Source organism: Panthera pardus, unplaced genomic scaffold (genome assembly GCF_024362965.1).
Source record: "Panthera pardus isolate Hobbes unplaced genomic scaffold, ASM2436296v1 HiC_scaffold_18, whole genome shotgun sequence".
NCBI lineage: Eukaryota > Metazoa > Chordata > Mammalia > Carnivora > Felidae > Panthera > Panthera pardus.
The window spans coordinates 25,315,973-25,343,236 of NW_026526743.1; the positions used below are offsets into that span (position 1 = coordinate 25,315,973).

The 27,264-nt window shown below is 38.1% G+C and overlaps 1 protein-coding gene across 3 annotated transcripts in view; it reads right to left on the reverse strand.

The window, feature by feature from the left end:
• NETO2 (neuropilin and tolloid like 2) overlaps positions 1–17,368 on the reverse strand; it is a 58,616-nt gene extending 41,248 nt beyond the window's left edge. For 2 of the 3 annotated variants that reach the window (XM_019456040.2, XM_019456039.2), the window contains exons 1-4: positions 16,959–17,368; positions 5,126–5,182; positions 2,203–2,343; positions 1,282–1,530 (exon numbers count right to left, since the gene is read on the reverse strand). In XM_019456040.2, coding sequence (XP_019311585.1) covers positions 1,282–1,530; positions 2,203–2,343; positions 5,126–5,182; positions 16,959–16,992 — 481 coding nt within the window. In that variant the 5' untranslated portion in view covers positions 16,993–17,368. The remainder of the gene's footprint in view (positions 1–1,281; positions 1,531–2,202; positions 2,344–5,125; positions 5,183–16,958) is intronic. The other variant, XM_019456041.2, reaches the window with a different exon arrangement.
• Positions 17,369–27,264: the final 9,896 nt, after the last annotated feature.

Consider the following 27,264-nt stretch of genomic DNA (forward strand, 5'->3'; position numbering starts at 1 on the left):
AGTTGATTATGTTGTTTAGGCAAAAAAAGCAGGTAATATAGATACATGGTCTCAGTTATGTAAGACAAAAAGAGATACAGAAAAATATCTGAAGGGATACATACCAAATTGTTAACAGTGGTTTTTTATATAGAAGATGGTAAGATTATGGATATTTTTTCATTTAGATATATGTTTTTTAATTAACAAATTTCTTACAAAAACATAATAGCAAAAAGATTATATAATTGATGTTACTTTTTCATTGTTTCAGTCTCTAAGTTGTTTGAAGACAGGAGCAATAACTTGTAGATCTTTGTGTTTCCGTATTAGGGATATGCATGGTTTTACACCAGAGAGGCTTTACAATTCTCACAGTGTTTATACATACCACAGGATAGGGAAGACTGGTGGAGTGGGCTGAATGGAGACCCTAATTTGAATCCTCAGAACCTGATAATATTATGTGGTTAAAAAAAAAAAAGGTGAATATTACAAAACAAAAGATGTGACTAAGTTAAGGATTTTGAGAACAGAGGGTGACGTGAACATGGAGGCAGGGACTGGAGCGATGTGGCCACAAATCCAGGAACGCTGGGGCAGCCCCCAGAAGCTACAAGAGGTGAGGAATGGATTCTCCCCTAGAGTTCTCGGAAAAAAAGGTGGCGCTCCTGGGTTTTCTGCCCTCCAGAACTCAAGAGAATAAAATTCCACTGTTTTCAGCTGCTAAATTTGTAGTTAATTAGTTAAGGCAGCCTTAGGGAACTAATACATCAGGTACTCCCATTTGACAAATAGCAACTGTCAGGCACAACTGTGCCTAAAGTCTTATAGCTATTAGGTAGCAGAGAAAGGATTCAAACCCAGATCTTTTCACCTCCAAGTGCAGAGCAATATTTTTTCTATTGCTCAATACTTCTTAGAGACTACTTATTCAAATGAGGGGTTAATTCAATCATTCCAATGCAAAAAGCTGCCAAAATAATTTTTGGTAAGGATTATGAAATTAAGACAATTTGCTGTATTATTTTTAAAGTGTATTTATCTTGATTTTTCACCCTTGATAAACACTATAAAACATAAATAAATCTAAGAAAAATGTGTTACCATCTATGAAATGCTTCAAATTCAAGTGATATAGTTCTATTTCCAATTTTTGGGTTTATTTATTCACAGAGTGATTTCCCTCTGGCCTTGTTAATTTTTTTAAAACCTTAATTTGACTAACTTGACTAAATTCTCTTTTATATACATAAGATTCTAAAACCAGAGTGAGACCCACTGAAAAGATAACTTCATTACCTGGAATAAATGAATATTTTGCTCGAAATCCCAGTCCTTCAAGTTCTTCATCAGAACTAAACTTAATCCACATAAACCTCCCTGTTGATCTAATTAGTGGAGGGCTTTTCACACCACAATATCGATCTATAAGTGGAGAGAAACCAAATGGCCCATCTCGAACTTCCAAGTGGTCAAACCGACATTCAAATGATGGTTCTATATAATAATGTTCATCAAAGGTCAACTCTATTCTTTGACGTGGAGCAGCTAGAAAATAAGAGCAAGCAAATCAGGGCAACACAAACAAAGAAAAGTAATAAATGTCCTGACAAAAGTGGGGAAAGCAAAACAACTACCTACTATTTCACAGAGGAGCATCATAATGAGGATTGTTATGTATAAAATTCATAACTGATGTTATATTTTATATCAATAGTAGCAAAGCTACTTTGTAGAACTGTAGCAATCTTTCCCTTTGGCATATGCTATTCATTAAATTAGTTAAATGTATTTAAAATTACAGTAGAAAAGCTAATGCTGAGTACATGAGATACAATATACAATGAATAGAAAAACAGAAGAAATGAACTAATGTAACTATGGACATAAGTTTGCATAAAGCATGATAAGAGATGCCAGTAAATTTAAGTCTTAACAGAGAAGTTTCTCATATATACCAACGCATCTGGTTGAATTATATTTTAAGAGATTCAAAATTCCTATAAATTTCAATTTTTTAATTGTTAATGTATTGTTAATGTGTTTGTTAATGTGTTTATGTGTTCAGTACTCAGAAATATTTAAAATTACTAGAGTTTAATTCAAATACATGTTTTTAGATTTTGTTCAAACTGGCTCAAACTGGGCATCTTACCTACGTACTTAGTTTTACAAAAAAGTAAAAATTCATCCATTAAAAGATAGAAATTGGTCAGATACCTTCCAAAATGTAGATACACTCCTTGTTTGGTGGATAAGAGTCAGGATAATTTGGTGAAGCAAAATGACCTCCATTGCTGGTTCGAACCCAAATGCCACACTGGGTTGCAGGAACATGCTTGATTCCAATATTTTGTCCATCTTAGGGAAAAAATCACATTTAAAACATGAATTACAGCAAAAGAGAATAGTATTCTCTTTTCCCCACAATTTAACTACACATTTGCTCACTAAATGTTACACATATACTGTATATAATTTTGCAAGAACCACCACTAAGTTTAGCACAAAAAACAACACAGTGAAGTGAGAGAAAGGTAAGATTGTATGCTGTGCTGGTGAGAAGAACTTGCTGCTAGAGGACAAGTTTACCCTGTAGGAGAGCAGGGAAATAAAATGCTTAGATTTTACAAGGGCAAAACCGTGTGGGAGAATCTGATAAATCAGTACAACTCTATAAAATTCAGTTCTGACATAAAAATAAAAATAAAAATAAAAATAAAAATAAAAATAAAAATAAAAATAAAAAGGATCCCAGGGGTTTATCTCTACTGTGGTGCCTCTATATTTAGTTTAACACAAAAGCCAAATAGGATCCAAAGATTACAAAGGATTTTGGTTGAAAACTGTAGATTAAACACATGTATTTAGTTCTCTATCCTCAAACTCCACTTAACAGTAAAGGATGTTTTAAGGGCATAAATAAACCTTTAAAGAGGTCTAAACGTAGGTGCAATAACAACTGGCAGTGCCTGATATCTCTGGAAGCAGGACAGGGGTTGACAGGTGGTGGTAAAATTGTGCTTTTTAAAAATATGAGGCTTGGGTAAAGGTGTATTTAGAATCAATCTGATTTCTAATACTCTCCCCTACTTCACAAAACCAGGTAGCTGCTACTCTATCACATCAGAAAATGAGGTTATTCCTTTGCAGAAAAGCAGCGTTACTACATTAGGAAGCACCAGGAACAGCTGACGGTGACAAGACCAACCTGCAAACAAAGAGACTCAGGAATGTTAACACAGTGGATGGCATTCCCAGCCTCTTCCCCTGCTCAACTCCCTTAAAGCTTCTAAGCAGGAAATGGAAAGCTTCCTCTCTAGGGACTCTAAACACTCCAAAGAAATCGAGACCCAAGCAAGAATGCAGACTCAGGAATTCCCCAGTGTTGGGTCATTCACCAGTGAGGGCCACAGTTAACAAGTCTTTCCCACACTTGCAGACAGCTAATGATCAGATTTTAGTGCTCTTCTCATAAATAAGTGGATATTCAGGGATCACCATATTTGAGGAAATCCTCTAATATGAAAAATGAATAAAAAAAAGAAAGCAAAGCTGAGGAAACAAAGATGTAAAAAAAACCAAAAAACAAACACACACACACACACACACACACACACACACACACACACACATTTAATCTCCTTAGAGAAAGAGAGTATATCTATAAGAACAAGAATACTTTAAGAATATTTGGAAAACAAAAAGCTTCTAAAAATAAAAGAAATGAAAAATTAATAGAAAGTTTAATGAAGAGAACTATAAATGGCCTGTGCCCTGTTTCTGTAGATAAAGATTATAGTGGAAGACATCCTTTTCCACTCACATGCCTACTGTCCATAGCTACTTTCACACTACAAGAGCAAAAGTGTATAGTTGCTTCTGAGACTGTAAGGCTGTAAAGTTTTAAATATTATCTATCTGGCTCTTTAAAGAAAAAGTTTTCCAGTTTCCGGTTTAGAGGATGAAGTTGAAGAAGTCTCAATAGAGACTACTGAGAAGAAAACAGAGTAGAAAGGTGGAAAACAGAAAATAATAACAAAAATACCCCATAACTAAATAGAAGTTTCTTAAAGATAGAATAGAAAAAAATAGAGAAAGATAATTTAAGAAATTAAAGGGTGCCAAACTGGCTCAGGCAGTACAGCATGTGATTCTTGATCCTGGGGTTGGGAGTTTGAGTCTCATGGGGGGTATAGAGATTACTTAAAAAAACAAAATCTTAAAAAAAATTTAAACAAGGAAAAAAGGAAATAAAAATTTCCTAAATTAAAAGACAAAATTTTCATATGGATAAAGTTTCATGAGTGACTTAATGTAAATTCTGAATACAGAGGTGACCAGAATTACGACACAATTACACTGAGACAGGTGGTATGGAAGGAAAGTAACAGAACATTTGTATATACTAGGGGGTAGAAAATGCATGAAAGAGCTAAATTCTCATCTTCTGTGGTAGAAAATCATTATCTAATACCTAAGACTGAAATAATTAAGAATTAACAGTATAACATATTATTTAGTAATATGCAGCAAAACTCCAAAAGATTCAGCTAAAATACTGGTTATCTCCATGGAGAAGGAAGTAGAGTAGCATAGGATGGAGGACTGCCTTTTCATCCTTAACTTTTGAATGCTTTGATTTTTGTCACATGTATGTATAACTTAGAGGAAAATAAAAAGTAAATCAGAAAGTGTATTAAACCCTGGCATGAAAATCTGGTTCAAAAATCACACTAGCTTATCTTCTTTCATAAACAAGGACAATCAGAACAGGTTACAGGGCTTTGAATAAGATACTGATGGAAATATTTCACTTGTCTACCCTGAAAAAAGGGATTTTTATTTTTGCTGAGTGATAAGCACAAATCTCATTTAATTTCTGGATATAATCCATAGTGTGCTAGGAACCACTAGTAATGCCAATTTAAAAAATTTATCAATCAGGGCAAGACTTTATGTTGACACTTTAGTTAACTGCAGCTGAACCCAGTTAAATTGAGGCTGATAGGCTGACAGAAAGCCTTAGGTCATTGGAACACCCAGAGGGACTATGGAAATAGTATTCAAAAGTTGCAATCCCTTCCTATAAGCCATCCCACTGTCCTGGATAAGTGGTAAGTTATCACTGTAAGTACTTTACCTTGGGTCTTTTGGGCCACAGCAATCCCTTCGACTACAAGTATTGTTATTAACAACACTAGAGAAATGACAGAAAAGAAAAGTTAAAAAAGTGAATCCATATCATCTTACTAAATTTTTAAGGAAAATCAGATGATAAAAAAAAGATTAATCAAGCCCTCTCTTTCTTGCTAACATTCATTCTCAAGATTTTTAAGGTCTAAATGTTGTGTTCTGATTTACTATTTCACAGTTAACCCAAGAAAAAACACGATTGATACTGTACTCATTTACACAAACACTAATAGTGTATGGCATTTACAGCATTTTTCAATTTGTGATAGATTAAAAACACAGTTTTTTTGCAACAAACTTTGTTTGCCCTAATTTATATTTACTATATAAATACTATAAAGTAAATATAGACTATATTGTATACATTTGTTGTACTCCATCTCAAAGGGTTTACATGCATTCTATGGCTGGCTCTGCAATGTAGTATACCAAAGTTCAATTAGTGATTGTGAGAGCACTTATAATTAAGATGGAAGTAAGGGGGCAGCAGTCTCCCAGAAATCAATTCAAGATGTTTTATAGCTGCACATAACTATGCTGTGTCCTGTGTTACAAAAGCCAGCATATTTAGAAAATGAAGCTTTAGGCAGACTTCAGCTCAGGTCACGATCTCGCGGTCCGTGAGTTCGAGCCCCACGTCGGGCTCTGTGCTGACAGCTCAGAGCCTGGAGCCTGTTTCGGATTCTGTGTCTCCCTCTCTCTGACCCTCCCCCGTTCATGCTCTTTCTCTCTCTGTCTCAAAAATAAATAAACGTTAAAAAAAAAAAATTAAAAAAAAAAAAAAAAAAAAAGAAAATGAAGCTTTCCCCCCGAGTTGAACATTTCTGAGACCCAGTCACATTGAATTGTTTTGTGTATGTATGTATTTTGATGATTCTTTTAAACATTTTATTTTTATGAATGGTGCATGGATAGCTTTCTCTGTCCCTTTCAATGTAAAGTTCACTTGCCTCAAAATCTTGTGAACTGGAATTTTTATTATTCATTCAGTCAATAAGCACTTACAGAGTACCTACTGTCAAGGATAGCAGGCACTGAGGATGCACAGATGTTGGGGGAGAAATACGGCAAAATATTTAAGACTATGGACATTACGAGTTTTGTGGATACAGGTTGAAGTTCAAGTTTTGCTGTGTACCAGCTGTGAGGCCTTTTTTTTTTTTTTTTTCTTTTTCCTGTGAGGCCTTTTTAACTCAGTTTACTTATTTGTAAAATGGGGATGTTGTACTAGTAGCACTAACCTCAAAAGGCTGTTGTGAAGATTAAATGAGATGATAGCACTGGTGTAGCACTGGTTACATGCTAGGCACTCTGTTACATAAATGATAGACAGGAAACTACTGTCCTTTAGTCTATTGTCAATGATAGTTTACAATACAAGGTGAAAAGAAGTTTAACAGGATTTATACAGAAAGCATAATGGAAGCAGGGATGGGAACCATTCATTCTGCTGAGGGTGAAGAGGAATAAAATGGGAAAATTTCAGAAATAGATGGTATATTCTATTTGTACCTTACAGTACCTCAACCCAGGATACAGAGAAAGAAACAGCTTAGACAAAACCACGGGCGAGCACTTGCTTATGGCAGGTCAGCAAACTCTGAGTTCTATACAGCAGGATGAGCATGTGGAGGACCAGTCGTGTATCAGGTGACAAATAGAATGAAGTCTGATGTTAAAAGTCTTGACAAGCATGCTGAAGAGTTTGGACTTTTGACTATAATGAGAAGTCATTGTGAGTTTTTAAAGTACAGTGTGACATTATCACATCTGTGTTTTTGACCAATGATCCTGATGGTTGTGTGAAGGGTAAACTTTTAAAGAGAGGGGAGAAGGGGGTGCCTGGGTGGCTCAGTCAGTTGGGTGGCCGACTACGGCTCAGGTCATGATCTCACGGTCTGTGAATTGGAGCCCCGCATTGGGCTCTGTGCTGACAGCTCAGAGCCTAGAGCCTGCTTCCGATTCTGTGCCTCCCTCTCTCTCTGCCCCTTTCCTGCTTGGTCTCTGTCTCTATCTCTCTAAAAAATATTAAACATTAAAAAAAAATTTTAAAAAAGAGAAGGGAGAAGGATATTCAAAATGGAAGCAAAGATGATGAGATCTCTAAGCAGAGCAGTGGTAGTGGAAATGGAAAGGAGGAAAGAATTTATAACATGATTCAGATGTCGAGTTAATTGTAATTGGTGACTTACAGGATGAAAGCAAGGAGAGAGATGGGGGCATTGAATAGGTTGCTAGTTAAGTGACTGGTAGACAGTCACGCAACAGCATGTATTGAGTATCTACTTCCCAAGTCACCAAAGTAAAAAGATAATTCTTGCCATTCAGTTGTTTACATCTTAAAATCTAATTGCTTGGCATCTTCATCTTTAGTTTCCTGTATCCTTGCTGACCTTTGTCTCCTCTGTCTTCTGTCAGCACCTTTAATTTCCTCTTCCTTTTCTTTGGTGGCTAGTAGTGTTGAAGACCTCCTGTTATGTAGGACAATCAATCCTCCCTTCAAACTCTTCACAACTCTTCACTGGATCAGAGTTTGAAGAACAGAGAATTGAAACGTGTTTTTTTAAAAACAGAATATGTGTAATCAAAAAGAAAAACCTAGGGTAATATTAGGTATCTGACAATTCAGCAAATAACACATCCATTTGTATCAATTCGTATCTTGTTAGAGGACACTACTTCCCAAGGCTATCATTCAGATGATACACAACTGATCAAAATTTTGTGCTCAGTATACCTTTCCTCCTGAATCACAGACATAACAATTTACTAGTCCTCACATTTATAATTCATGGCATATAAGTAACACAAAGCCAGGCAGAAAGGGCAAGTAAGGAATCAACAAACTGAATCCAGGAGAGCAAGAGTGAAGCTATGGCAAAGGGATGAACTATGCTAGTTCATTATTACATAATGACCAATAATTTGGCTACATAAAATATGGACTTAAGAATTTTACAGAGTGTGCAACTAAGGCAGATCATTTTAAAAATACAATTATAAGCCCAAATAAACCTATTATTCTTTTCTACTCTATTTAGAGGGTGGCTCACAATTTTTTTTCCCCAGAATCTTTAAAAAAAAATATTCACAACTCAATAAACCAAATGAGCTATGCTACTGAATATAGAAATGATATACAAAGAATACGGTGAATCTGCATAACAATCAGGGATAGAAATATTTAGTGACACAGTTGTGACTACTAATCATTCTAAATTCCATATCATAATAAACATAGTTTCCTCCCAGTTGTATAATAGGATCTTTGCAAATTGCTTATTATAACAAGGCTGGGATATTAAAACAAACTCCATTAATGCCAAACACTGGAATTATTTAACTATAAGAAGCAGTGCCATGCTGCTTTGTTCTGTCTTTAGCCCCAACTATGTGCCACTGTTCCCTTCTTCCTCTTACCAAAAGGATCAATAATTTCTCAAATCCAGAAATACCACACACTTCAAATTAAAAGATAATGTACCCAAGAAGGCACTAATTCATTAAGGTAGAAATCCATGCCAAAATAAAAATTCTAAACTCCTTAACCATACAGTTTAATTACATAAAGAAGGGTTTGTGATTTGATGCTTAAAAGAGGGAATGCTCATTATTTATGCCCATACCTCTAGTTCTGGAGTTTAGGCAAGGCCTTGTAATGTGTGTACAGACCTGACTTAAAAATGAAGACTTAATTGATAAAGACAGATGCTATTCAAGGTGTTAAATACCAGTCCTCAATGCTACTCCTTTTACCTTGAAAAACTGTCCTATTAGCTCTATGCAGAGTCTTCTCCCCAGGGCTTTCAGTTTAAAGGCCTTACCCTGAACTATAAAAATCAAGATCAAGTTTATTCTTTCCACTGTTACTTAACAGTGGAAACTCTGGCCAATGCAATACTGGAAAGGAGACAAAATTATTATTTATAGATAATGTTACTTAAAACCTAGAAGTCTCAAGAGAATTACTAGGAAATTATTACACCTATTAAAAGAAGAAAGTAAGACTAAAACAAACAAACAAGTAAACAAATTTAATACAACGGAGTGACTATAGGTTTTGGATAATAAAACAATGTGAAGGTAACAATTCTTCCTAATAAGTTACATATTTAATGTTTTAATCAAAATCTTAGTTTTCTGGAGGACTTAAAATGTTGCTGATAACTCATCTTAAAAGCTTTTTCATACGGCTCAAGAAAAATTAAAAAATAAAAGACATAAAATACATAAAAATAATATATACTTATTGCAAAGCTATAGTAATTCAAAATGTAGTAATGGTATAGGAAGAAACAGATGATCCGTCAACAAACATATCCAGCCCCCACTGTATTACAGGCAGTGGTCAGTCCTTGAGGCTACAGCAATGAAGCAAGCAGCCCTGGTCCTTATTCTCAAGCTTAAAGATAAGAAGATGGAAGAAAAAGCTGAAGAAATGAAATAAAATAAATAAATAAATAAATAAATAAATAAATAAACAAACATACACACACACACCACAATTTATTATATGTATGGTATTTGAAACTCTTGGTGAAATGATTCTGGGATAACTTGTTAATTATTAAAAAAAAAAAAGTAGGTCTGTTCCTTCAAGCTAAATAGAAAAATAAACACCATATTGAAAAAACAAAAAGTTGAATTATCTATGTATATTTTTGGGTGGAGAACACGTTCATGTACCAAAGACAAACAAATAAAAATCACAAATAACTGAGAAAAAAAGATTATGCCATAAGAAAAATGTGCCAAAACCAAAAACAATGAAGGACACCTGGGTGGCTCAGTCAGTTGACTGTCTGATTCTTGATTTGGGCTCAGGTCATGATCCTAGGGTCATGGGATTGAGCCCATGGAGTAGAGCCTGCCTAAGATTCTCTCTGTCTCAGTCTCTCTCTCTCCTCCTGTCCCTCTCCCCAGCTTGCATGCATGCTTCTCAAATAAATTTTTTAAAAATGCAAAAATTTAGCCTAATATAAAAAAAAGGCAGATTCTATTGTTGGTCAGGATATAGAAAACTGACATACACTGTCACTGGACTGTAAACTGGCATACCTTTTTGGAGGTTAATCTGGTAATAATATACCAGTTTAAAAATGCACAAATCCCACCCAGCAAGTCTACTTCCAGGTGTGAGAACTGAATCAATCATCGGGACAGTAGCGTGCAATGTAAAAGATAATCACCCAGAGAACTTATTAAAACACAGATTTTGGAGTGGGGTGGTGGGGGTGGGTGCCTCCAGAGATTTTGACCCAGTAGGTCTGGGTTGGGGCTTGAGAACTTGCATTTTAACAAGGAAGTCCCCCATTGATGCTAAAAGCTTCTGGCCCTGGGAACATACTTTGCAAACCAACTACTACAATAAGAGAATGATGGTAGACTGTAAGAAATGGAAAGAGGCTGCCCATTTTCTCCATTGGTGATGGCAGGGGCAAGTTTGGGCCAAAATGGATGTGGCAGGGTAGGGGACTAGCAAAAAGGAGTTGATGAGTTGGTTTTGGAAATGTTGCTGAACGCTCTGCTACCTATTCTTATAATGTTCCTATAAATACTTCTTATTTCTGGGCATCTGCACTTGCCATGGATCACCCTTTGCTTCCACTAGAGTACCTTTGCACTGTTTAAGACATGCACTTTCAAAATTAATTTTATTTGATAGCATTCAGATTTTTCACTTCTGTGACTATTTAACAGTTCTCAATCTCTGCCTGGTTTTCTTTTACTGATTTTGCACAGTTTACACAACATAGAATATATTTCTGCCAAGTATACAAACTGTGGAGGTAAGTAGTCAAGGGCTAGAGTGAAGGCTATATCATTACTAGGGATCTTCTATTTTATTCAGTTGTAGATGATTTAAAAATTTTTTTTTTAAATTTTTAAAATGTTTATTCATTTTTGAAAGAGAAAGACAGAGCACAAGCAGGGGTGGGGCGGGGAGGGAGGGGGGAACACAGAATCTGAAGCAGGCTCCAGGCTCTGAGCCCAACAAGGGGCTCAAACTCACGAACTGCGATATCATGCCCTGAGCCCAAGTCGGATGCTCAACCGACTGAGCCACCCAGGTGCCCCAGTTGTAGCTGATTTTAATTCCAAGTTCATCTTATGGTCCAATATGTACGCCAGAGTGCCAGTCAGTATATCTTCATTATAGCTACTCACTCCTGTGTCAGCAAAAATGAAGAAGTGACACAGGACATTCCTCCTTCCTTTAAAAGACATTTGCCCAGAATCTACAGTGATTTCAAAATAAAATTTTTAACTGAACAAAAACACCATCACTTTCCCAAAGTTGCACACACATGTAATTGGCCAAACTTAGTCACATGACCACACCTAACCCTATGGAAAGCTGGAAAATCTAGTCTTTCTGTTGGGTGTTCACGGGCTTAATTAAAATTCAGAGAATTACTGAATTATAAAATGGATATTGGGAGACAACTGGCTATTCCTGCCACAGTTCCCTATAATCTATTCTGTACTCAGCAGCCAGTGATCCTTTCAAGACATAAACCAGATCGTATCAGAGCCTTTCATAAAATCTTCCAATACAGTCCCATTACATTTAGAATAAATCCAATACTCTTTACTCTGACTTCAGAGGTCCTACATGATCTAGCATCTGACCTCCCGATTGCTACCAATGGTACACAGGCCTTCTTCTCATTACTTCTATACACCAAGCTAATTCTTGCTTTAGGGACTAGTTTATTCCTTTTGCCTAGAATCTCTCTGCATGGCTGGGTTCTTCTGGTCATTCAGGTTTTGTGACTGACTTCTAAAGAAACTCTACATTTTCTCCTTCATCCTACTTTATTATATAAATATTTTAATTACTATTTATATGACTTGGTATTTTCTTGCTTATTATTTGTCTCTTCTTACTAGAAAGAGGAGCATTGTCTGATTCACTGATGCCTCTCTAGTGACTAGAAGACTGTCTGACCCACAATAGCATTCAATAAAAATTAGATGAATACATGAAATGACTAAGCATGATCCTGATTATGTCTTTTCTGTTGACTACAACATAGTACAGAGAGCCCTGCATTAACAAACTAAGCAGCACACATCTTGGTTAACAGTAATCACACAGATGACCCAGCTTCTTTTATCTGAGCATACGTCAGGGACAGGAAAATAATTGATTTTTTTTTTTTTTCTTTTCAGATATCTAGTCACTACTCTTACTTTCCTCAAGCTGGCTCAATTTACTTGTTAGTAATTGAGTGTGCCTCTTTCCAATAAGCCTTCTTGTTTTAAGCACTTAAGGTTTGTAGAATCTATCATGAGATGCCATGATGTAAAAACCACCTAACTCTTTACTGCTCTATAATGAGAGCAGAATGGAGTTTGATGAGAGTCCAAATGCTACTTGAGGTAGCAGTAACTTGTTTTCAATAAACTGTGTTCCACAGGATGGAGTACCCAAATGTAATCAAACTCAATTTTACTTATTATTATTAGTTAAGGAAGAAGACGGATTTGGGTGCCTGGGTGGCTCAATTGGTTAAGTGTCTGACTTTGGCTCAGGTCATAATCTCACAGTTCCTGAGTTCGAGCCCTACATCGGACTCCATGCTGACAGCTCAGAGCCTGGAGCTTGCTTCGGATTCTGTGTCTCGCTCTCTCTCTCAAAAATTAGTAAACATTAAAACATTTTTTCAAAAAAAAAAAGACACAAAGAAGATGGATCTTGGCAAACTCTGGGATCACTCCAGCCTACATATGCTAATCCCACTGCCAACCACTTTAACAAAGATTAACTGTAGCAGTACTTTCTTTCCTGCAGAATGTGACAACCTCTTTGCTGGCCAAATGCTCTGCAGACAGCAGTTTTGTATCTTCTCATTTTACAAGAGCCTTCTTTAGACATCCACAGCAACTACCATCAAATTTTAATGTGACCAGATCACATTTTAAAGAGTGAGTCTTCTCACACACTAGTGCTGTAATTTCCAACATGCTACTCTAGGCATATTTAAACCAACATGTTTTAATATCATTTTGCCTAGGAAGAACTGAACTTTCAGATTAGTGAACTACAATTTTGTAATATAACAAACACATTAAAAAGTATCAGTTTTGGGGGGCCACTCTGATGAGCCTTTGAGAGGGTGAGGTCCCTCACCAATTAGAGCAACCTTGCTCTTATCTATTGTCTTTGTTTAGTTTTTAAGTACCTCCTCATAAGGGTTCCTTTGAGGTAGCTCTCCTGTTAACCTAAGTTTGGAAACCAGTGGGCTGGATAACATCTTTGGTTCCCCTTTCCAACTTGAAGACCATAATAACTGGGATCTCAAAGTGATTCAGGGATACATTTTTTTAAATGTCAACAATTACTGTGCAGGAGCATAATTCAAAAATGAGACTGGAAAAAAAACTGCAGGAGACTCTGAATAGGTAATAACCAAGAGGAGAACTTGGGATTGTTTTAAAACTTTATATATGAATTTTACTTACAGTTTATCTTTTTCTATCTTATTCCAAAAAGGACTGAAGGTGGTTTTGGTTTGAATTTGTTTTATAATGCATGTGTGTCTGTATTACAGGGCTGCATGTTTTCTCTAACAGGTGATCATGGTTTCAAAACACAAATACACTGGATTCTAGTTTGAGGATTTACTACAATAAAACCAGTGTTTACTCATACTTTTCAGTTTTCAGCATTAAAACATTTTCTTCAACTCCTGGGGGGAAAAGCTGAAAAGCTAATTTTTAACAAGACTGTGCTTAAAGACTTCACTATTAAAGGGACAGGTTTCCAGTACTGTACTTATTTTGGTATGGTTTACATTTTTGGATGAGGTGTAAGAATGAAAGACAGGAGTTAATTTTTGCCAGTCTAAGATTTTAAAAATACAGTGTTGAGGGATATTTATGATTTTAAAAATATAGCATAGAGGGATATTTATGCTATTACACAATAAATTTAACCTCAGTTTATACAGATTTAAATATAACGGAGTCTAATAGGTTTCTCCAGAAGTGTGCAGAGTGAATAAAACAGTAAAAAATGGGTTTATAATACTAATGCAGTATTTTCATGTGACTATGATGTTTACTTAACTTTGGCAGAAAGTTAAATTTTATAAGACCTGGAGTGATCGCAAACAGTTAAAAGTGAACTATTCAGTAATAACATGTGAAAGATTTAAAAAGCCTAGTACAAGTTATCCTTTTGTTCTCACTGCTGAGAGTAAAACAAAAAGAATCAATGGCATCTTAAAGAAAATTACCTTCCATTTAAAATCTCACACACTCATTATGGATGATTTGTTTTAGTAGAAATTGACCATAATATTCCAAACAAGGCTTTAGGTAGGTAATATCTGTAATTATGCAAATACTAAAGAACTGCCTCTGATAAGAACCTCTTCAGCATTGAAACAATTCACCTTACAGAACACTTAAAGGCTGCTTTTTATGCCTTCATGCACACAGTGAATGGCAGGATTCCAATATTTTTCCAAAAGATAATTAAAAAAAAATTTTTTTAACGTTTATTTATTTTTGAGAGACAGACACAGAGTGTGAGTGGGGGAGGGGCAGAGAGAGAAAGACACAGAATCTGAAGAGGCTCCAGGCTCTGGACTGTCAGCACAGAGCCCAACACGGGGCTCGAACTCACAAGCTGTGAGATCATGACCTGAGCCGAAGTCCGACACTTAACCGACTGAGCCACCCAGGTGCCCCTGATAATTTTTTAAATTAAAAATGCCAATTTTTGTATAGGTAACACACTTACTTGGTTTAAAAAAAAAATCAAGTGGTACAAATGGGCATGCAGTGAAATAGAAGTGTTCCCCTCACTTTGGTCTCTGTCTCCCAGATTCCTTTCTCAGAATCAACTTTTGTTAATTTCTTTAATCTTTCCAGACCAATTTCCCATATTTACAAGAGCGCGTGCACACACACATACACTTTAGCAGACTTAAAAATAGCTTGTTTCATCTCTAGTAAGCCTACAACAACTTAATTTGAATTTTAAAAATACTTCAGCATGTAAAACTAGTGTAGGTTTTAGTGTACTTTAAAAAAGAAAAGCCAGATACTACATTGTTTTCACTGTTAGCTCTGTCATCACCACAGAATCCTTTCCTCAAAGGTGCAACAACTAAATGCTTCATCACAGTGGCCAGAGAGGGCACTGTGTACCAACGACAAAGGCATAGGCAGAAAAGCTGCGAATCCCTTCACCATTCAGGAGGACCAGAGATTCTCTCCTATCCAGCTCAGTTCCCTCAAGTTCAGCAGGAAGAGCTGTATAACAGGGCTAACTGATTTCTCCCCAAGGAGGCTACCCAGATGGACTGTCATGATGTTGATAACTTTAAAGCAATCAGAACAATGAAGCAAATTTGGATCATGAGGACTATCAGAAATCTTACTGTGCTTATGTGATTTATTTTGAAAGAGTAAAAGAGGATCTTAATTTCCAAGGAATGGCTATGTAAATTAGGATTTACAGATAGGAAAACTACATGAAATTAACCTCAGAGTTTTAAATTGTAACATAATAAAGGAATCACTAAGAATTTATGGGGTGACATGAAATATTCACAAGGTAGAAAGTCCTAGGTTACCTTAGTACAAACTGTATCTGTAAGCATACAGTTGGCTAGTTAAGCATTTTAAATTAAACTGCTCAAATCTCAATTATGAATTTAGGTATGTCTGGAGAGCAGGTAATTTGTCCAATTAAAATTAAAATCAAAATTAGACTGAATTTTCTAATAAACAAATTTGAGAAAAGTATTAATATGGAATGGGAAAAAACACCCAACATCTGTCACTGTACAAATATCAGCATACAATAAGCTATATATGACACTGCTAATACAATACCTTAACTCCTTACCCAGTATGAAAAAGAGAATATTTCATAACATTACAAACGTTACAGCTATTCAGTTTTTAATTTAAATCGGTAGGGAAAAAGGGAAGCCCTTTTTTTTGTGTGGTGGTGTTTTCCTCTGACGACTGAAAAAAGGACTTATTCAGTCCGAGTTTCGGAAGCAACTTTGTATCACAATCTTAATTACCTATGTATATAAATTTTAATCTAAAATAACACCTTCAGGAAAATGCAAAGCAGCTACAGCACGTTTGAGAGCTTTGTGCACTTGGCAAGTCCACTGTTTTAATTCCCGGCACAACAAATCAAAAGAACTACACGACAGCAGCACGGTATTCCGAGGTCCTGGGAACCGCCGGGGCGCGGCCACGAGCAGAGAGCTCCGGGCCGGGCAGACTCGGGTCGCGGCGCCCGCAGTGGTGCCGCAGCCTCCGTGGCCGCAGCAGGTGGGACCCGGCCCGGCCCGCAGGCCGTTCCGCCACCCGCCATCGCGGGGCTTTTGGAGAGCCGCTCCGCGACTCCTCGGCTGGGGCTTTTATTGTTTGTGTGGAATGACTTTCTGTCATTAAATGCTGAAAACAGACCAGTCTTCGCCCCACTTACACGAACCCCACAACTTTGCAAAGCGATGCGAGGAATTTTAAGAAAGAGGCGCGAGGACACAGCTCGGAGGGCCCCGCCGGGCCGCCGCTTCCTGATCTCCCGTTTGTTCCTACCAGTGCCCCCGGAGCCTGTCAGACACACAGAGCTTAGGGGAGAGGCGCTCGGAGAGCAAATCGATCCCGGGCGGGCGCGAGGGCTTGGCGGTCCGCGCGGACCAGACAAAGAGGCGCGTCGGGCGCCCGGCTCCAGGGAGGGACGCGAAGACGCCGGTCTCGGCCCGCAGGGGGCGCCGTCCGCGGCCCCGGGCGCTTACCTTTGAGGACCGCGCAGAGCTGCTCCAGGGCCATATTCCCGAGCGGCCCGGCGCTTCGCGAGGGGCCGAGGCGGCGGCTAGGAGGAGGCGGCGGCGGCGGCCCTCACGGCCCGGTGCGGCGGCAGTCCCGCTCGGTCCCCATCGCTGGCCACCAGGATACCTCCCCGCGGGGCACGGCTCAGGTCCTGCGGCCCGCCATGCTCGAGCACCCCGGCGGGCTCACGCGCTGCCCGAGCCCCCCGACGGGCGGCACCTTCTGCTCCGTGACGCTCCGTCCCATTGACCGCCCCGGAGGCGAGGCGCGCTGGCGAGAGGCACGGCACCGACGCTGGCCGCCCCGCCTGCGGCCGCGGCGCGGACCCCTCCGAAGTGGCGGGCGCTGGGAGCCCAGGCTCATTTAAGCGGGGAGCGCGAGCGCCGCGTGCCGGCCGCGCCGCCTGCGCGCATGTGCCCGCCCCCCGCCTCCGCCCGCGTGCCCCTCGCACCCTCCCGGCCAATCGCCTGGCGGGCCCGCCCGCGGCCTCGCGCCCTGGGAGGGCTGCGCGCCGGCGACCGTTGAGCTGGGGGCGGGGCGAGGGGGTGCGGGGCGCCGCCGTCTCGACCCCTTAGGCTGCGAACCGCTGATCCAGAGAGGCCGGCGCTGAGGGAGAGCCCGGCCGATTCCCCGCCGCCGCAGGGCGTCCGGGGTAAGCAGGTCCGAGCCCTCGAGGCCTCTGGCCCCAGGGAGGGAACGGGGAGCCCCGCAGCCCTTCCCCACCTGGCCATCTCCGCGCGCCCTCTCAGATAGAAAGGGGAGCCGACCCCTCGGCCTCTTAGGACTCAGCTCAAGGTCAAAACTCTGCCCCAGTTTGCCCCTGCTGGACTATCTGCTTTGGGCAGGGGGCGTGGATCTGGGCGGGGCTCAGGGGCAGGGGGCGCTTGAGGCTCTCTCCTTCCCTTAGCGTCAGGTAAGTTAACCTGACGGCCTTGGGGATTATTAGCATTTCCTGAGCACTTCCCAGGTTGCCAGGCAGAATGCCAAACACTATGCATATCAACTCTTTTTAATCCTTACACCCAACTCATGCGGTAGGTACTGTTAGAGAGTGGGAATAACGAGGCCAGAAAGGTTAAGTAATTTGTCCAGAGCCACACAGCAAGGGAGAAAGGGTTGTGAACCTGGAAAAGCTGCGGCATTGTCCACTAAGCCATGTTGATGGGGTTGCTCTACTCTGCTGCTAAAAAAATCCAAATTAGCAAACTGTATTAATATATCTTGTTTTATTTTCTCCATAGTAATTGTTATGCTCTGAAATTACCTAGCTCTTCTACTTGTTTTTTTGTTCATCACCTATTTCCCATTTACCCCTACACCACTAAAATATGAACTGCTTGAGGGCAGGAGGCTACATTCATAGAGACGCTCAACACATGCTTACTGAGTTAACTATGCAGAAAACCATAATAGGTGCTGGGGACTTAAGGCTGTGATTAAGACTCTACTTACCATAATAGAATATTTGTGCCTGTATGTGACCTCCAGTAGGAACTCCACAAATACTTGTCTAACAAATTATAATTAAGGACAATGTTAGGCAACCGAAAAAAACTCTTCCAGGATGCCAAGCTCTTTTTCCTTCTGTCCCTCCAAGAAAGGCACAAAAGTAAGAATTCACAAGGTTTGCAAGTAAAAACATATTTAACAGAAATTAATAGCAAGATATTTGGTCTTTTGCCATGTGCTATGGGAGGTATAAAAGATGTGTATGTTTGGGTTCCCAAGACAAATCACCTACAAATCACAAATCACTTGTGAACCAACTAGTAAATAAAACATTCAAGATCCTTTCCCACAAGTATAAAGTGACATATTGGAAGACTAGGACAGTAGTAAGTATTAAATTTAAGTCACAGACAAATGTGGACAAAAAGAATTAGGAGGAAGGAGTCCTCTCAACTTCTGGAACAGAATAGGTTTCTTAATGCATAGTTGTTGACTGAAGGAAGAATCAGTGTGTGTGATGTCATCAGAGAATACTTCATGAAGGAGATGACACACAAAGAATGGAAAGGCTGTGTGTGGATGGCAAGTGGAGAGGAGAGAAGGCAGAAGAGCTTTCAAGTCAGGCAAGGAGCAAGTGTTAGCATTGCATTTGGGGCAAGTGCTGTGTCTGGTAGTAAAGATAGAATATGAAATTCTTGCTTGAATGCTAGGCAGAGGGGTTTGTGCTTGATTCAGGGGCCAGAGGCATAGTTTTTAATAGTGGAGTAATATAGTTCTGGAAAGATTAATCTGGCAGTTCACTGAGGATATAGTAAAAGCGGGGAGGGTATTAGAGCAACTGTAGTGATTTAAAAAGTGTATACACAGTACTCACATTTGGCCTAGTAGCTCTTACTGGTAGTATCATTTTGATGAAACCTAAAAAAGTTTTTTCCTCTAGGATATTGGCTATAGATTGGGCATGTTCATTTTTGGCTCCCTTTAAGACACCTATCTTTTGGCTGTACTAGTATAATTGTAGTACATTTTTCAAGGAATGTGATAAAGCACAATCATGGTTGGGACTACTGTGTGGCCATATGTTAATCAAAAGGAAAGCACTTTGCATATGTCTCAGTTGGAGACTTCTGTATTTGAATTAGTTTCCCTCAGAAGACCACCCAGTAGCACTCAAGTCTGTTTCTAGGTTACCTGCCAATTCCCAGGTGACTGGGGACTCTGCCTTCATTGCATCCTGCCCGATCTTCCAAGGCGTAGATATAACTTCTCCAACTCCTCACAGAATCATTCCTAGTTTATATATTATTTTTAAAAAAATGTTTACTTGTTTTTGAGAGAGAGAGTGTGTGAGCAGGGGAGGGGCAGAGAGGAAGGGAGACAAAGGATCCAAAGCAGGCTCCACGCTGCCAGTGCATGGAACTCACGAACCCGTGAGATCGTGACCTGAGCTGAAGTCAGATGTTTAACCACCTGAGCCACCCAGGCACCACTCATTCCTATGGTTTAAGTTGGCTTTTCTCCGACCAGGTTCCCTGTTGCACTTGAATAGTATGTAGCACTGACTTACTAGGAAAATGAGTCATAAAAAATACATCATTTTATCTCAGTGTATACTGAACAGCTTTTTTTTTTTTTTTGTTTAAAAAAGAGAGAGAGAGAGAGAGCGAGAGCGAGCAGGGGCGGGGAGACACAGAATCTGAAGCAGGCTCCAGGCCCTGCTGTCAGCACAGAGCCTGATGCGGGGCTTGAATTCATGAATGGTGAGATCATGACCTGAACCAAATTTGGACCCTTAACTGATTGAGCCACCCAGGCACACCCTGAACAGCTTTTTGTTGTCTCTTTTTCACTAGAGTTTGGGAGCTCTAACATCTTATTAAATGATAGCCTAGGAAGGTTGGTGGTTCTGTTTAGAGATTTTTATGGACTGAATGTTTGTTTCCCTTAGAATTCATATGTTGAAGTCCTACTCCCCAGTATGACTATATTTGGAGATGGGACCTCTAAGGTTAAATGAGGAGGGGGCTCTATCTGATCAGATTAGTATCCTTAAAGAAGAGACACCAGGGAGTGATCCCTTCTCCTTTACACTCCAACACAGAGGAAATGACCTGTGAGGACAAAGTGACAAGGTGGCAGTCTACCAGCCAGGAAGAGTTCTCACCAGAAACCCAAATGGCTAGAGCCTTGAAATGGGACTTCTGCCTCCAGAACCAGGAGAAAATAAATGCTGCTAAAGCCACTCAGTGTATGGCATTTTGTTAGGGAAGCCTGAGCAGACTAATACAGAGATATGATTCAGGAAGACAGGAATTTACACATAACCAAGGTGATGTACAGAAACATTTTTTCATACTAAAGTAGCATAGGGGGTCTTACACTGCTTTTCATATAGCATGTGGATATGGCAACAATGATGGTGAAATTTAGTGAAAAACAATATCATATAGATGAAGATTTCATTGTAATTATACAACTGTAGGGACAGAAAAGAGGAACTTAAAAAAAATTTTAACCCATTGTATTAGTCTGCTTGGGCTGCCATAACAAAATACCACATACTGGGTAGCTTAAACAATAGAAATATATTTTCTCACAGTTCTGGAGGCTGGAAGTCCAAGATAAATGTGCACATAGGGTTGGTTTCTGGTAAGTCTTCTCTTCCTGGCCTGCAGACTGCAGACTTCTCGCTGTGGCTTCACATGGCCCTTTCTCTGTGCACTGTAAATGTTTCTTCCAGTTATAAAGACACCTCAGACTGCATTAAGGTCCCACCCTTATGACCTCATATAACTTTAATTACATTCTCAAAAGCCCTTCTCCATCTGTATCACACTGAGGGTTTAAGCTTCAACATATGGATTTGGGGGACACAATTCAGTCCATATACTCATATTAGGCACAATTCAGTCCATATACTTATACCTTCATGAACCAAAATTATTCCTTTGTTACCGATCTTGAGGAAGAGCTGCTTCCAGGGAGTCAAAACCAGTTCTTTCAGTAACACTGTCACCTACACTACACTTGTTTCCAAATTTCTACTTTTGTAATTCCGAAGCAAGGAAGTTTTTAAGAAATACTGCCTACCACCAGTACAAAAGTATTTCAACTTTATCAGGAGAATTTCTGATCAACCATTTACTTTCATTTGATTGTGAAAAACTAAAAAAGGTCCTAATGATAGTCCTTAGAATAACATTGCTAACATATATGGTATCATTTTCTTAAAAGCCAAAATCCCATTTTGGAGTATCTATTTACCTTATGCTTAAACCTGTTTATAACAAGCTGAAATGAATGCTGGATTATTTGTACAACATGAAACCATAATTAAACTGTAAAATTCTTTATATAGTTATTTGGTAATGTTTGATAGATAATAGAACTTTCCTATATGTTCAGCTTAAGGACTGAATAATATTTGTGCTGCTTTATATCCTATGCTATTAATGCTAGTGTGATTAGAATGTGTATATATTCAACTATATATTGGTGTTCTTCAATTCTTGTAAGGAAGTATCTAAATTATTTTTTTATTAACAAAAATCTCAAAACTATTTTTTATGCTATAAAATACATAAGATTTATAATGAAACTTATATTTATAGATATGTGATCTACAAAAGGATCTTTGGGAAACTTTTGTAAGAGTATCTTCAAAGTTGTGAAATAAAATGACATATCTGATAAAGGGTTAGTATCCAAAATTTATAAAGAACCTAAACTCAACACCCCAAAACCAAATAATCCAGTTAATAAATGGGCAGAAGACATGAATGGACATTTTTCCAAAGAAGACATCCAAATGGCTAATAGACACATGGAAAGATGCTCAACATTGCTCATCATCAGGAAAATACAAATCAAAACCACGATGAGATACCAACTCACACCTGTCAAAATGGTTAAAATTAACACAAGAAACAACAGATGATGGCGAGGATGGGGAGAAAGGGGAACACTCTTGCACTGGTAGTGGGAATGCAAACTGGTGCAGCTACTTGGAAGACAGTATGGAGGTTTCTCAAGAAGTTAAAAATAGAACCACCCTACAATCCAGCAACTGCACTATTAGATATTTACCCAAAGGATACAAAAATACAGATTCAAAGGGGTACATGAACCCTGATGTTTATAGCAGCATTATCAACAATAGCGAACTATGGAAACAGCCTAAATGTCCATTGACTGATGAATGCATAAAGAAGGTGTAGTATATATATACTATATATATATATATATATATATATATATATATATATATATATATAGTATATATGCAGTTAATATTACTCAGCCATTAAAAAGAATGAAATCTTGCCATTTGCAACAACGTGGATGGAGCTAGAGTGTGTTATGCTAAGTGAAATAAGGCAGTCAGAGAAAGACGAATACCCTATGATTTCACTCATATGTGGAATTTAAGAAACAAAACAGATGAACATATGGGAAAGGGGGTGTGGGCGAAAGAAGAGAGAGAAAGACAGTTCTCTGTCTCTTAAAGACAGAGAACAGGGGCACCTGGGTAGCTCAGTCGGTTGAGCATCCTACTTCAGCTCAGGTAATGATCTGGGGGTTTGTTCATGAGTTTGAGCCCCATGTTGGGCTCACTGCTATCAGCATGGAGCCCGCTTCAGATCCTCTGTCCCCCCTCTTTCTGCCCCTCCCCTGCTCATGCTTTCCCTCTCTCTCTCCAAAATAAACATTAAAAAAGAACAAACAGGATTGACAAAGAGAGGTAGGTGGGAGATGGGCTAGATGGGTGATGGATACTAAGGAGGGCACTTGTGATGAGCACTGGGTATTGTATGTGAGTGATCAATCACTGAATTCTACTCCTGAAACCAATATTGCAATGTATGTTAACTAACTAGAATTTAAATAAAAATTTGAAAAGGAAAAAAAATTGTGAAATATAACACTTATTCAGAGAACTGTCTGAAACAAATATGTATGTTTGTTAATTATAAAGCTAAGTGCCATGTAAACACCACCTAGATCAAGAAATAAAGCTTCACTTATACCCTGAAGCTCCCCAAGTGCTTGTGCCTGATTATAATCTTCTCATTTCCCCAGAGTTTATTACTATTCTTCATCATTTCCTTCCTTTTTTTTTTCTCATGTAACATAACTATTTTTCTCCTTTTTAAAATTTTTTTAAACGTTTTATTTTTGCGAGAGAGAGAGAGAGAGAGAGAGAGGAACAGAGTGTGAGCGGGGGAGGGGCAGAGAGAGAGGGAGACACAGAATCTGAAGCAGGCTCCAGGCTCCAAGCGGTCAGCACAGAGCCGGATGCGGGGCTCGAACTCACAACCGCGAGATCATGACCTGAGCCAAAGTCGGACGCCTAACTGATGGAGCCACTCAGTTGCCCCTCTCCTTTTTTTAAATTGAGGTATAGCTGACATACAGTATTAGTTTAAGATGTACAACATAGTGATTTGATCATTGTATACGTTACAAAATGTTCACCATGATAAATGTAGATACCATCTGTGACCATTATTATAATCTTATGGACTGTACTCTCTCTGATGTACATTTCATCCCATAACAGTTATTGTGGAACTGGAAGTTTGTACCTCTTAATCCCCTTTACCTATTTTGCCCATCCCCTCACTCCCTCTTCTGTGGCAGCCACCAATTTGTTCCTGTTTCTGATGTTTTGTTTGCTTAATTTGCATTCCCTTAATTTGAACACCTTTTTGTATGTTTATTGGCTACTTGGATTTCTTTTTTTGGTGAATGACCTGTTCAAAACTTTTGCCCAATTTTTTTACTGGGCTTTTATTTTTTTATTTATTTTTTTTACTGGGCTTTTAAAATCATTTTGTAGAATTTCTTTATTTTGGATACTAATCACTTACATGTGTTGAAATATTTTCTTTAATTTTATGGCTTTTCTTCCCCTTTTAATAGTGTCTGTGGTGAATGGAAGATATTAATTTTAATATGCTCTATACATATAAAATTTTAATTTATAGTATTATGAGTGACTTGAATAAGAAACCCATCCCTACCCCAGGATCATGAACTTATTTATGTATGTTAAAAATACTAAAAGCTTATAAACTTGCATTTCACATTTAGGTCTTGAATCCACCGGTCTCTTTGCTAATACTACACTGTATTAATCATTATAACTTTATATTAAGTTTTGGTATCTGATAGAGTAAGTTCTTGTTCTTTTTCGAGATAGTCTTGGCTATTCTTGGCCCTTTGTATTTCCATATGCATTTTAGTATATGTGCTGCCGAAGCGAGCACTCCATATGCATTTTATAAACAGCTTATCAAGTTTAGCAGCAACAACAACAAAAATCTGTTGGGATATTGAGTGGAGTTGGAGATGATTTGACATCTTGACAATACTTTGTCATCCTGTCCACAAATATGGTATAGATGTACATTTATTGAAGATTTCTTTAATTTTCCTCAAGAAAGTTTTATAAACCCCACTGAGATGTGATGCAACTTGTGTTATTGATTCCTGTATAATTGACTTTATTTGATGCTCTTATAAATGTTACCTGTTTTAAAATCTATTTTGTATCTGATATAAATTATATATTCAATGCATATATAAAAATGTGTTTGATTTTAGAAACTACCAAAGTGTTCTCCAGAGTTGCTTTATTCTTTTATATTCCTACCAGGAATATGTGAGAATTCCAGTTTGCTCCAGTTGTTCCTCATCCATGTCAGCACTTGGAATTGTCAGTATTTTTTGTTTTAGCTGTTATAATAGGTGTGTAATGGTATCTTTTCATGATTCTTAATATTCTTTTACCTAACAGCTAATGTGGGAAATCTTTTCATCTGATTAGTTGCCATTTGCATATCTTTTTTAGTAATGTGTCTTGCCCAGTTTTAAATTGTATATATTTTAATTTATTGTTGACTTTTGAGAGTTTACTATACATTCTGGATACAAGCCCATTTTCGGATATATGATTCGTAAATATTTTCTTCCCATATGCAGCTTGTCTATTCATACTCTTGAAAGTGTTTGGCAAAGAAAATGTTTTTAATTTAGATGAAGTCAAATTTGTCAATATTTTCTTTTATGGATCATACTTTTGGTGTCATTTTTAACAACACTTTGCCTAACCCCAGTTCATGAAGATATTCTTCTATGTTTTCTTCTAACAGTCTTATAGTTTTATGCTTTACACTGAAGTTTATGATGATATTATCATATTAGGTATTTTTGTTATTTATCATATAAGGTATGAAAGTTTAGGTCAAGGTCCCTTTTTTCTCTTTGCATATATCTGACCAATTATTCAAGCACTATCTGTTGAAAAGACTGTCTTCCACCTAATCACTTTTACACTTTTGTCAAAGATCAAATGGCTATATTTGTGTGGGTTTCTTTCTGGACCCTCTACTTTGTTCCATTGCTCTTCTATTTATTTGTCAATACCACACTATCTTGATTTCTATAAATTTATTCTAAGACTTATTGTAAGTCTTAAAATCAGATAGTTTGATTCCTCCAACTTTGCCTTCTTTTTCAAAATTATTTTAAGCTACTTTAGTTCCTTTACTCTTTTATGTAAATTTTACAATAATCTAGTCTATTTCTACAAAAACAACAACAACTGCTGGGATTTTGATAAGGATTAAATCTATAGATCACTTTGGGGAGTGTTACATCTTTGCTTGATTGAATCTTCCAACCCATAAACACAGTCTTTACATTCAGGTCTTCCTTGATTTCTTTCATCAGCATTTTATAGTTTTCTGCATACAGATCCCATGCATGCTTTGTTAATAGTTCCACATAAGAGTTTCATTGTGTTTATATAGAAATGATTGTGTTGGGGCACCTAGGGGGCTCAGTCATTTAAGCATCTGACTTCAGCTCAGGTCATGATCTCATGGTTCATGGGTTCAAGCCCTGCATTGGGCTCTGTGCTGACAGCTCAGAGCCTGGAGGCTGCTTCAGATTGTCTCCCTCTCTCTCTCTGCCCTCCCTCCACTTACACTCCATCTCTCTCTCTCTCTCTCTCTCTCTCAAAGATAAATAAACTTAAAAAAAATGATTGTGTTGACCACGAATTTGCTGAATTCACTTAGTTCTAGGAGGTTGTGTGGGTGTGTAGATTCCTGGGAATTTTCTAGGCACTCATGTCATCTAATAGGGACAGTTTTATTTCTTCCTTTTCAATCTGTATGCCTTTTGTTTCATTTTCTTGGATTATTAAGATTTCCAGGACTATGTGGAAAGCTATCAGTGGGAGAGGACATCCTTGCCTTGTTCCTAGTCATTGGGAGAAAGCATTTGGTCTCTCACCATTAAGTATGTGAGCAGATTAGCTCAGGTTTAAAAAACATCATTAGCTGCAGATTAAAAAAAAAAAAAAAAAAATGCCCCTTAAGGTGAAGGAAGTTCTATTCATAGTTTGCCTAGATTTTTTTTTTTTTTTTAATCAGGAATGTTAGATTTGTTAAATTTTCCTTCTGTGTCTATTGAGAGGATAAGAGATGGTTTTTCTGATTTATTAGTATGGTGAGTTATACTGCTTTTTTTTTTTACCTCAAATAGTGAAATTAGTTTTGCATTCTGGAGGAAACCCACTTGATTATTACATGTTATCTGTCTACATATTTCTGGATACAATTAACTAATGTTCTGTTGAGTTTTGCATCTATATTGGCCTGTAGTTTTATTTTCTTGTAATGTACTTGGTTTTAGTGTTAGGGAAATATTGACTTTATTAAAGGAATTGTGAAGTATTCCTTTCTCTTCTTTTTTTCTTTTTAACATTTGGTTTGCTTATAACACTACTCCTCCATATATCCTGACTCCCAAGTG